Source organism: Otolemur garnettii, unplaced genomic scaffold (genome assembly GCF_000181295.1).
Source record: "Otolemur garnettii isolate 467f Iridium unplaced genomic scaffold, OtoGar3 scaffold00001, whole genome shotgun sequence".
NCBI classification, from domain to species: Eukaryota; Metazoa; Chordata; class Mammalia; order Primates; family Galagidae; genus Otolemur; species Otolemur garnettii.
Genome location: NW_003852396.1, coordinates 7,841,357 through 7,853,823, shown reverse-complemented (window position 1 = coordinate 7,853,823; position 12,467 = coordinate 7,841,357). Strand labels below are relative to the sequence as shown.

At 38.1% G+C, this 12,467-nt stretch overlaps 1 protein-coding gene across 1 annotated transcript; it reads left to right on the top strand.

The window, feature by feature from the left end:
• Positions 1–937: 937 nt before the first annotated feature.
• MMP13 (matrix metallopeptidase 13) lies at positions 938–12,186 on the top strand. Its single transcript, XM_003780804.3, has 10 exons — positions 938–1,066; positions 1,155–1,396; positions 2,266–2,414; positions 2,593–2,718; positions 4,909–5,070; positions 6,887–7,004; positions 7,936–8,069; positions 8,980–9,139; positions 10,840–10,943; positions 11,589–12,186. Exons 1-10 carry the CDS (start codon positions 950–952, stop codon positions 11,687–11,689), a joined length of 1,413 nt encoding a protein of 470 aa, XP_003780852.1. The 5' UTR covers positions 938–949; the 3' UTR covers positions 11,690–12,186.
• The last annotated feature ends 281 nt before the right edge of the window (positions 12,187–12,467 follow it).

The window sequence follows — 12,467 nt, the reverse complement described above, 5'->3', positions numbered from 1 at the left end:
AAACATCTGAGAATGCATTTAGATGGATGATGTAGAGGCCGTCCTGCGCAATGGTTAAGAACATGGAGTCCTGAGTTGGCTGGTCCGGGTTCAAATCCTGATAGCAGCATTTATTAACCATATGGCCTCATGCAAGTATTTAACTTCTCTGTGTCTCAGCTGGCTCATGTGTAAAATGGAAAACAAGTCTTCCCATAGTACCTACATAGAGCTATTGTAAGGATGAAATTAGATAATTCCTTTTAAACCTAGTGTGTAGCGATCCCTCCATATGTGCTAACCCTCATTGTTGTTGTGTTCCAATGTAATCGTTCTAGCTCTGCCTAGACCTGTAGAAATTCCTATCTGTTGAGAGGTCCCACATGTCAGTGTGTTCAAATCCATCCATAAGACTAATCTTGAGGAGTACCTCCCAGCCTTCAAGCCTGGGTCTGGTCCAATTTCATGGCCCTCAGGTAAATATCATATTTTCTCTGTATTTGCTCTAGAGAGAATACAGTTTAGAACTCATCAGGCTATAAGAACATTCTGAAAACGGGACCAAGTTTCTCTTTATGAAAGTAAATGTACCATCTTGATATCCTTGATATTTGAAAAAGTAAAAGTAGCTGCTTTCCTGCAGGAGAGAAAAAAAGTTTTTTGCTAAGTGAAGTGAAAAATTTACTTCTCCCTGCTTCTCCCCGCAGATTCCATAAATATGCTGAGGCTGTTTGTTTTGCCGGATGGGTTTTGAGACCCTGCTGAAATAGGAGATGCCCTCATTTCTATTTCCCTCAAATTCTACCACAAACCACACTTGGGAGAGAAAAGAAGTCGCCCTGTAAGCATGTTTACCTTCAAGTGCCTAGGAAGTGGCAACGTATCTGCGAGGGATGACTCACCCCCTCAGGTCTATAAAAGCCAAGGTCCTGTCTGTGCCAAGGCAGCAGCCTCAGGCCAGCCGTTCAGGATGCTCCCAAGGGTCCTGCTTGCCTTCCTCTTCCTGAGCTGGACTCCTTGTCGGGCCCTACCCCTTCCTAATGGTGATGATGATGATTTGTCCGAAGAAGACCTCCAGTTTGCAGAGGTAGAGTATTTCGCCAATCCTGATGATGTGGTGCGTCTCATAAATTCCCATCTTTTTAATAAGCAGGTCACTCTGGTCTCTGTTGCAGCACTACCTGAAATCATACTACCACCCTCTGAATCTTGCGGGAATCCTGAAGAAGACTTCAGCCAGTTCCATGATTGACAGGCTTCGAGAAATGCAGTCTTTTTTTGGCTTAGAAGTGACCGGTAAACTTGACGATAATACCTTAGATGTCATGAAAAAGCCAAGATGCGGGGTCCCTGATGTCGGGGAATACAATGTTTTCCCTCGAACTCTCAAATGGACCAAAACAAATTTAACCTACAGGTAAATCACAGGCTATCTGTCTTTAATATTTGTTGGTTTTTTCCTTACAGTATTAAATATCTAATATTAATGAGGCCTTAAATATTTAATTGGAAGTTAAGTAAGTCCAGGAATAGCTTTAATACTGAAACTGTCTCATAACATCTATTTTTGTTATGTCAACCCTGCACTTGTTTTCAGTGGATGTCTCAAGGTACTTCTTTGTACTGTCATTTCTTCTGGAAATGAAACCAAAATATAAGTAAAATTAGGGTCGGGAAAAGTTGCAAATGTAATACAGTCATGTATTTATTACACCACTGTTAAGATGGATGGTGCTCTTTCTAGGAACTTTACAGAGCTATTTCATTTACTTAGGGCTATATCAATATACAGTAGAACCTCTGTAAGTTGACCGCCCAAGGTACCAGAACAAACTGGTCAATCTCTGGAAGTGGTCAGCGTAAGGAACTAGGCCTACTGAACTGATACGTACGCGTGGCTCATGCCTGGTCTAGGAAAATCAGTTCAATTTAAGGAAATGGTCAATGTAAGGAGGTGTTCAGCTAGGGAGGTTCTACTGCAATTCCAAATTTTTAGCATGCAAAATAAGTTATGTTAAACATCTGAATATTTTTAACCTAAGGTGCCGAATCAGATATTTGAAGATATGCAAATTCTGTTTGAATTCTTGTATGGCATCACAATTAATAGAAAGCACTGGACTGGGGGTTGAACAGCAATATTCCAAGAAAATACAGGGTAGCCATGAAGTTCATGTGCAATTTAAAATAGTTAAAAAAAATAATAAAATAAAATAAAATAGTTGTTACCTTCCAGTAGTTCTCTTACCTTCCAGAAATTTAATTGAATCTGTCTCTGTTGAATAGAATTGTGAACTACACCCCTGACATGACTCATTCTGAAGTTGAAAAGGCATTTAAAAAAGCCTTCAAGGTGTGGGCTGATGTGACACCTCTAAATTTTACCAGACTTCACGATGGCACTGCTGATATCATGATCTCTTTTGGAACTAAAGGTAATGATGCAGAATCATTTTAACAAGATGGTTATATTCTTATTCATAATTGGTACCTTTTTAAAATTCCTCTGTCAGTCATTCATTAATTTTTATAGTTTTCAACAAAAATTCACCAGACATGTGTGCTGGTTATGACTTGGTGTGATCAGATCCTAACTCTTGCTTTCGTGTGTAGAGCATGGTGACTTCTATCCGTTTGATGGACCCTCTGGTCTCCTGGCTCACGCTTTTCCTCCTGGACCAAATTATGGAGGAGATGCCCATTTTGATGATGATGAAACCTGGACAAGTAGTTCCAAAGGTATTATTCTTTTAAAGATATAATTTATTGATTGTTAAATTAGTGAACCCACTGGTACGAAGTTAAGCATAATAGTGAATTATATTTTCTATTGGATTACATTTTCTAAAAAGAGAAGTTTATCTCGTATTTAATATCTCTATGAGAGACATTTCTATAAACCATTTCATGTTAGACATGAAAAATGAAGATACTTTAATTCTGATCTCTCTCTAGGAACTTTATGGAGCTATTTCATTTATTTAGGGCTATATCAATATGTAGTAGAACTTGAGGGATATCGACTAACTTTGTTGGTAGGAACAAAAGTAGGACCTAAATGTCTTACCTGTCAGATAAGGTCATATTACAGTGTATTACCTTTTGGCATGTTGAAGAAGTACAGTTTATTATAAATATATATCTAAAAACTATTAGGGCAGAATCTCTGAATTATGAATGAATTGTATGTGAATTGAAATAGGTTAATAGTTTTTCCTTGGTAGTAATATTAATGACATAAGTTCAGTCAAATTTCTATTCCCCATTATATGAGTTACTTGTTTAGACTTGTGTATATCACTCCTTTTATAAATATCACTCTGGGAAATTAAGACAGGGTCTTATTTCAAACAATATGAGACAGACAGGATGAAGGTTGTATTTACAAAAGGAAAATAAAACTGAATGGTGAATTAATTCAGTTAGTAGTTGAGTCTGCAAGGTTCAAAAGAATTGGGAATGTTAATTTAGGAAAAAAAGCCCTGGGTTGTTCCAATTAGGGATTACTTAGCTATGACAACTAGAAGTAGTCTTCATAGACAGCTGATTGTTATTATTCATTTAAATAAAAAGGATTGTTTTTCAAAGGGTAAAGTATCAATATCTTAAAAGTCTTAAAAGATCAATATCTCAACTCCAATGCCTTCAATCTATCGTTGAGAGATAAGTGAGAATTTGCTTATTTATGTTCTTGAGTATTTTACAGGTAAGGATGGTATTAGGAAGAAAGAATAACATCTAGTAATATTAAGAGAGAGACACATGGGCAGTGCCTGTGGCTCAAAAGGGTCGGGCGCTGGTCCCATATGCTGGAGGTGGTGGGTTCAAACCCAGCCCTGGCCAAAAAAAAAAAAAAAAGAGAGAGAGAGAGAAAGAGGAACAATAAGCTCAGATTTGGGTTCTTATATAAATTCTAAGTTCAGAATATTTTTTAATCTCAATGAAATAAAATAACCACAAACAAATCTGGATTAACTTTACAGCTGAGGTTAAGAGTGGCATCCAATACCAGGCATTCCAGTGAGGAGGTAGTTACCATTCAGATGACTGGCCTGATTGCCCTTGTGAACTGCAGGGTTTGTTAAATCGGTTGTTCGTTTTCCTCATGCGCAGGCTTAGATAGGGAAGGGTGTTTAAAGACAAACTGAAACTGCCAGCTTCAGCTCTCATGTAGTCTATGTGCAACTCACACCATGTATTGCCTTATATATTCCATTTTTCTTTTAGTCTTCTATTAAAATTTTTTCCAATTTAAAATACTAGCTCTAGGAGGCTAAAAGCTGTTGGGAAGAATGGTGTAAATACAGGGACAGAGTGGGCTAGGGCAGAGGCAGCACGGCTGATCACGTCCAGAGTTTGTATTCTTCTGAACTCCGGAGATACGCTGGGAAGAGTAATTCGGCTGGAATTCGTCCCTGGGTGTGGACCTAGAGACCCCATTAGGGCCTTCTGCTTGGTCATCTCTGGGGACGCTGCCTCCTGTCTGGAGGATGTTCCTGGCGGCAGTGTCCCCGTGTGCCCTGTGTGATTTCTCTGCTCCTCCTTTACGGTCATCTCTACCTGTTTCCTCACCTGACCTGAGAATATAAAGAGCAAATCAATATTTCTACTGTTTTCATAGTGATCCTTACTAATTAGTAATTATATGAGAGCAAGCTGTTGGCGTCCCAATGGTGTAGGTAGCTATGATCAAAAGAACACTGAATTATTTATAAGGATTAAATCAATTCGCTGAATCTTTCTTCAAGAAATTGAATATTAATTTCATTTTCAATTTTTTTAAATATCAATTTAAAAAAAATAAGGTTGTGAAGAAAAAGAAAATAACTCACAAAAGAAACATACGCAAAAGACAAAGGAAGTAACCCCTCTTCCGTCTCTGGTCAAGGGAGCGCCTTGTTTTCTCCTGGTTTCTTTGTTTCCTTACAGGCTACAACTTGTTTCTCGTTGCTGCCCATGAGTTTGGCCACTCCTTAGGTCTCGATCACTCCAAGGACCCCGGAGCACTCATGTTCCCCATCTACACCTACACTGGCAAAAGCCACTTCGTGCTGCCTGAGGATGATGTTCAGGGGATCCAGTCTCTCTACGGTAACTTGTCATGCATCAGCTCTAAAAGCAGAATGTAATGGGTTATGAAGACAGTTATATAGGCTGAATAGGTACATATATTTATTCTTTAAATTGTAGTTACGAACCTCATAATAACATCTTTGTCAATGATGAACCTGCATATGCAAAACAGTGGTCCCATAAGATTATAATACATGTACCATATTTTTACTGTACCTTTTCTAGGTTTAGATGCATTTAGATACACAAATGCAGTTGTGCTACAGTCGCCTGTAGTATTATTTGGTGTAGTAACATGATGTCAGGTCTGTAGTCCAGGAGCAATGGGCCACACCAGACAGCCTATGCGTGGTAGGCTGTGCTAAATCCATGTACATACACTCTGATGTGTGATGATGAAATCACCTAATGGCATATTCTTTAGAATTCATCCCTGCCATTAAGTGACAAATGACTGTACTCCTTGAATTTACCACTGCTTTCCCGGTTTTTCTATTAAAAGCTAGAAAAACATACCCATTTTTTTCCCCTTAAATGAAACTACTTGCTCAAGTAGGAATATTCCATTCTCCTAAGTTTTTGTAGAATATAAGTCCTTGTGTTTGTATTTTATACATTGCAAGGTGTGTTTGATACTCTCAAAACACCTCTGCAATAAGAAAGGAAAACATTTTATTCTGTGTTTAACCAACGGAGAAACTAAGCCCTGTAGTGTTCCAATAGTGTACCTATCACAACACAGTTCATGGTGCAATGAGATCTTAACCAGCTTTTATTAATTCTGGGTTTGTTTCACTCGTTCCAGTTTGCCACAGTAAAAACCTCTCATGTGGCCTGTGGTGGTTTTTAATCAACAAATACGGTGACTGTTGTAATAAATTCTTCCTCTTTTCCCCCAAATTGTTACAAAATTTAATATTTATAAAATAATTAAACCTCAATTCAATTATTTATTTATAAATTACTTGTCATATATATAATTAAAGTCACAGAGCACAGTCATTAGTGTAAACAATTCTGAAGCAAATAGTTCAGTAAACTTGAGCACTCTATCCCAACCTATTATTTATTTCCCTCTATGGGTTTAAATCTATCACACAGCTAGAATAGTCCTGGGCATGAACTTGAAGATGGTGAAAGGAATTTGCCAACTTAATTTGCAATTATTACATAGTGTTTCTACATTATTGTGACAAAGGAAGTGATAAAAGAACTCATATGAACCAGACAGAGAAAAAACAGCGTTGGATTATTATTGTGTACCGCAGCCCTGTCTGTGCTCAGAGAGCTGGCGGGTTACAAACAAGTGGCAAGTCATATCGGAGTTGCTGAGGCCTGCCTGTCACAGATGTGACTGCACTGTGGCAGATTGGTAAAGCAAAATCGGCTGATGTTGATGCTGGTTAGACAGTCAAGGGAAGGAGTGGAGATGAGGGCTCCCAAAGGAAGGTATGCCTTCAGAAATGGTAGCAGGAGGAAGGTGGTTCTCAAGATCAGTCCATCCACAGGTTGTAAAGAGTAAGGGGAAATTTTCTCCAAGTTGTTTGCAATCCCCCTCAAGAAATGCAAGTTTATAGTTCAGAAGGATCCCAGAGAGTTTGAAGGATGGACACAGAAGGGCAGTCGTGGCCTTCTGTAGCCTTGTAGCCCAGGAGGAAGGGAACAGGGTCATAGGGCATTTGCTCCATTGTGACGTAGGAGCCTCAGGAATCATGGCCTCCCTGGGAGGGAAGCCTCTTCTACCCTCCATTGGCAGGATCAGCCTGTTATGCTGTGACCAGAGTCATCAGCAATGTCACACTCAGTAATTTCTCTCTTGCATTTCATGACCCAGGTCCAGGAGATGAAGACCCCAACCCTAAACATCCCAAAACACCAGACAAATGTGACCCATCCTTATCCCTTGATGCCATTACCAATCTCCGAGGAGAAACCATTATCTTTAAAGACAGGTGAGATTCTTTCATAGAATTCTATGAGACAAACATTTATGAAGCCGTGTCTGGATATTGACAAAAGACTTGGTCCAACTTGCAAAGGTGAAACTTAGTGAAAATAACAGAACTTTGGGCAGGCTGTTCTTTTACATATAAATGACTGATAAATAGATGTTTTGTTTTCTGATGGATAATCTTAACATTGGGTAGCTTCTTTTTATGTGTTTGATTATAATCTTTCTTATAAAGACAACCAAATCAGTCTAGAAAATCCAATTTATTTCTAAAACGGATAAGTATGGAAAGTAATTACTGTGTTACTAAACTGTTACTAGTAATGTTCAGGTGAATTCATTTTGTTGTGGAAAGACTTTAGTTTTGGATATATATATTGGGATTTGAGAGAGGGAATGAAATGAATCCAAAAGCACAATATTAATTTTTAATTTTACATGGTTCTTATAAGCTTATTTGTTCATTCATTCATTGCTTCCTTAACTGATCCAATGGCATCCCCAGTCCTTCTTTCATAAGGTGGAAATAGTTCTTGGGGTTTTCTCATGAATCAGTTTCGCCAGGCCAGGACATCATGGAAGAAATAGTTTGTATAAGTCGTGTTTTCTTTCAAGAGTCCAACACAATTCCTGGCACAATTGCTCCTAACTTGCAAGACACGCAAAATTGAACAAAGGCATGGTCTCAGCCTCTTCTGACTTAGAGTTCTTACAAAGGGTTTGTGAAATTTCAGACATGAATACCTTGGATAGAGTTGGGATAACCGTAACTTGTCACTGGCACTGAAAGGGAAACAGAATTTCTCTTCTAGGTACAGGGAATGGCTGTGTCTAACTTACTTGTACCAATGTGGAGAGAGGTGACTGGCAGGGTAGAAATATTGCACTTAAAAAATGTGACAGAAAACTCTGTATTTTTACTTTTGTGTTAGATTCTTTTGGCGCCTGCATCCTCAGCAAGTTGATGCGGAACTATTTTTAACAAAATCGTTTTGGCTGGAACTCCCCAACCGTATTGACGCTGCATACGAGCATCCATCTCACGACCTGGTCTTCATCTTCAGAGGTAAGTCTTCCACCTGGGAGCCTCCTCCATGACCATGGTCGGCAGTGGTGGACTGGACACTACCTGAGACTCAGTAAAGTGACGATTGCTGGAAACACACCTAGATTAAGACCCTCTGGGAATGAGTAAGCACCTGAAGTTACTCCATCCAAAGTCTCCAAATTTGACACATAAGAGATGCACATTATTACTTATCAGACACTCTTTCTTTCATATCAATCATGTTAGTTTTTTCTCTTAAAAATGATTTATTAAGAAATATTATAACAATATACATTTTGAAAAAGTAAAAATAAAATTCCCTTGTAAAACATTAGATTGTTTCATCTTCTCACTTTTTCTCTGGTTGTTCATCATTCTGAGTCCTGATTTTTACATATTTCTTTTCATAGTGTAGATACATTTTTATATTCTACTTGTTCCCTTGACATAAAATCATGAAAAAGTTTCCAAACTGCTAGTTTATCTTTCCGAGCATAATTTAAAATGACTACATAATATTCTACTGATGTTGTTCTGTGGTTCTACTATTATAACTAATGGTTAGTGAAGTTACTTTTCAGAGAAGCAAATAACTTCCTAACTGGTATAAAATATAAGTTCTTGATTTAATTTAGTGTTCTTACTGTACTGTTTATTCATGCAGAAGTTTTAATGTGTGTTTTCACTCAGCTCCAAACTTAATATTCAGAGTTAATAAATTGCCAAATTAATTGTGATGTTTGATTGGCTCTATTTATAATGAGGGAATTAAGATCTTAAATATAATTTTTGTTTGAAAAATGCTCATGTTTCTGTTTAATAAACATAGTGAGTGCAAACACTAAGTATTTTATTTCTAACTATGTCAAGTGAGTCTGTCTTTAATGGATTCCCTTGGATAATAAAACTGTCTTTTCACTTATTCTAGGTAGAAAATTTTGGGCTCTTAATGGTTATGACATTATGGAAGGTTATCCAAAAAAAATATCTGAGCTGGGATTTCCAAAAGAGGTGAAGAAGATCAGTGCAGCCGTTCACTTTGAGGATAGAGGCAAGACTCTGTTCTTCTCAGGAAACCAGGTCTGGAGGTACGACAGCAGAACGCACTGACACATCTGTGTCACAGCGGCCGAGCGAGTCTCATGCCTTGGTCTCTACTGTAAATTGGCCTCGCACATCATTGTAAAGGTCATACTTGTCATTCATTCCTGTTCCACGTCGGCCCTTCAGACATGTATTTAAAAGTCTCAATCCTTCTTGAAAACACACACATAAAATCCTCACCACTTTTCAAACACCTTTTTCTTTCTTAGCCATTAGTTGTGCTTTAATCATTTCAAAACCATCTTTTTCTTTGAAACCTTCGTTTCTTTTTTTCTTTCTTGTGGATTCTCTTTCTTGCGTCCCTGCCCTAATTTACATGTGACTCCATCTTCTATGGCCAGATAGAACACCAGCAGGAGCACAAGGTAAGATGGGTTCAGGAAAGGCCCCTGTTCTGTGGAGTCAGCTTATGCATTGGAAATGCTGACCAGGAAGTAGGAGGCTGATAGGTTTGTAAAGTCAAACTTTCTGAAGAGCGAGTGGAGCTGGAAAGTTTAAAATATATGTAGAGATTCAAGTAGCGTTGACCTCTGCAACGTTTAGGAGTCCAGATCCGAGTCTATATCTGGAATTGAGAATATTTCATAGGTGCTGGATGCTCGAAATGTTTAAAATGAGAGCTTCCCTCCATCACTACACACACAGTCTCTCTCGCTCTCTCACATACATGATGACTTGATTGACATAGACATCTTCCTACCAGCCATGCCAGCTTCTTCCTGACACTGTACTCCATCCATTCCCTGCTCTCCATAAGAAGAGTATGACTCAGTCAGGAGGGCTCTCTCCCACATCTCAGACAGGAGGCACCTTTGCAGCCCCTTGAGCTTGTTTCTCTTATGCAATATTCTTTGCCAGAGGCCCCTTCCCTGAATATCTCTCTTTTAAAATTCTACTCTGAAACACTATTCAGAGTTCAACTGAAATATCCCATCATCTACCAAGTCTTTTTTGAATGCCCCATTCTGAGATTATCCCCCCTCTTCCTGCCCTCCCGTGGCAGTTCATGTTCACTCTCTCAGGCTCAACTTCTATCATCTGGTGTTGTAGTTATGTGTAGACATGTCTGAGCTTTCTTGGTAGTTTGGTGGTTCTTACCTTTGACTTGTTGGAACATACCTCGGGATATAAAAAGTAGTTCCTGATAGGAGCTTGTTCTTCTAGATTAATTGCAGAAATGTGCTTGGTTGGTCAGGGTGTGGGGGTGGGCAGGGGAAAAGGAGCATGGAGAATGTAGTTTCAAGGGTGGGAAAGCTATGCTTCCCTTCCTACCTTTGCTGTTACCTCTACAATGTTTTAGTACAGAAATTAAACTTTAAGTATTTTTGTATCCACTGCCATACTTAGCAAGCTCTCTTACACATAGTGGGAGATCAATAGACAATCATTCTATGCATAAGCATGCATTGATTTCACTCTAAGAGCAGCTTGCTGATGACATACTGTTATAATAGATACAGCATTTTTGAGATGGAAATAAATTTGCAACAAAGATGGCCTTTAGGAATCTGCTATACATTTGGTGTTCTAATTCTTGATTCTAAAAAACTACCAGATGTCTTAAGGACTTAACAATGTAAAGCTCTTGTTAATTTTGAAAGGTGCCATCTTGTTCACTGTATTACTTCTAGGGTATTTCTAAGAATTGTAACCTGCTTAAGAGTTTTTTTTCCTTATTAAACAGCTATGATGATACTAATCATATTATGGATAAAGACTATCCCAGACTAATAGAAGAAGACTTCCCAGGCATCGGTGACAAAGTAGATGCCGTCTACGAGAAAAACGGTAACTAGTTCCATTGTATTGACCTGAAAGAAGCTCTTTCCTGCACAAAGAATTTCTCTACAGGACTTTGAGGTGCTAACAGACACACAACAGTTAAGGAATCAGTCACTCCTCTGTGCCTACTCATAGAGACGGCAAAACAAAAAAAGCCACGTTTAGAAAAAATGAGAATTCTACTTAATGATTATTAATTCTATAAATAAGAAACCCCTAGCTTTCAATATCACCTTAAATTAAGCTTAAATATGGCAAGATGCAAAGGATAGTGCCAGAATTCGAAATGGGGGTATAGTGGGGAGTGACTCATGTATAAAGCCTCAGAACCACCATAGGTATACAATGATTTTTTTAAGAAGATATCTTTTCTCTAATTTACAATAAATAACTAATATCAATAATCCAAGCATTTAAACTAGAGCTCATGGCTAGACAATTAAGTCTAGATGACAATTTAGGAGAGCTGGGAATATTTACATTATTAAAAAAAAACTAAAGCAATATATTAAACAACAATAGGGGTTCAAAAGAAAAGCATTGAAATGTTTAAAAAACTGGGATCTGAGAGATTGGACTTTTAATATTAACTGGAGTAAAAGCTTATTATTTTCGCACTCTGAAATGTTCCTTGTGGTCTTTTTCTTATAGGTTACATCTATTTTTTCAATGGACCCATCCAGTTTGAATACAGCATCTGGAGTAACCGTATTGTTCGAGTCATGCCAACCAATGCCCTATTGTGGTGTTAAGTGTCTTTTACAAATTATTATTTAAATCCTAAAGAGCATTTGGGAGGACACTTCCAGAAGTGCGGGAGCAGGGGGAGGAGAGACCCCAGGGGAAAGCTTAGTTCTGTGAACAAGCTTCAGTAAGTTATCTCTGACTGTGTATTATTGTATGACTATGCGTGGCTGGAACCACACTGAAGAACTTTAAAACAATGAAATTGAGGCTCTCCAAGCACTTCTAGAGAAGCTATGGTGCGAGTCCCTACACCAAAACTCAGACACACGGTCAGTGAGAGTCAGCATACTTTTAAAATATTTATAGAGAAACTTTACAAAGGCATAAAAGAAATCACATTTATATACGTGATGAATCATACTTATGCAAAAGTATAAAATGATATGAAAATGGAATTTGGGGGGAGCCTGTATATGGCTATAAGGTAGCCATATATAAAATAGATACATGAGAGGGAAATGTCTGTAATAAATAGATTTCAAAGGAATTGTTTGTGTTTTGCACTGAGAATATTCTCCACCTTCTTCACACAAACAACAGGAAAATAAGGCACTTAAAACAGGTGACAAAGGTGTGGCCTTTGGATCCTATTTGATTTTTACTTTTGGCGATGACTCAAGGGCTGCCCTCAAAAAAATGGAGACAAACTCTTTTTATGAAAATCTTTTGGGCTTTTCAAAAGTCACACACACAAAATTAAAGTTATTATCAAAATAACCTAAGGCCGTGGCATTTCTTTTCCATAAATCATTTGATAATTTAAGACTAAGAGTAGTGTTTTAA

What these genes read in the sequence shown, in the direction of transcription:
- MMP13 (XM_003780804.3), top strand. Translation starts at nt 950, where the DNA reads ATGCTCCCAAGGGTCCTGCTTGCCTTCCTCTTCCTGAGCTGGACTCCT. An exon ending in ACCATTATCTTTAAAGACAG is followed by an intron (nt 7,005 to 7,935) that starts GTGAGATTCTTT and finishes CTTTTGTGTTAG; the next exon opens with ATTCTTTTGGCGCCTGCATC. An exon ending in CCTGGTCTTCATCTTCAGAG is followed by an intron (nt 8,070 to 8,979) that starts GTAAGTCTTCCA and finishes CACTTATTCTAG; the next exon opens with GTAGAAAATTTTGGGCTCTT.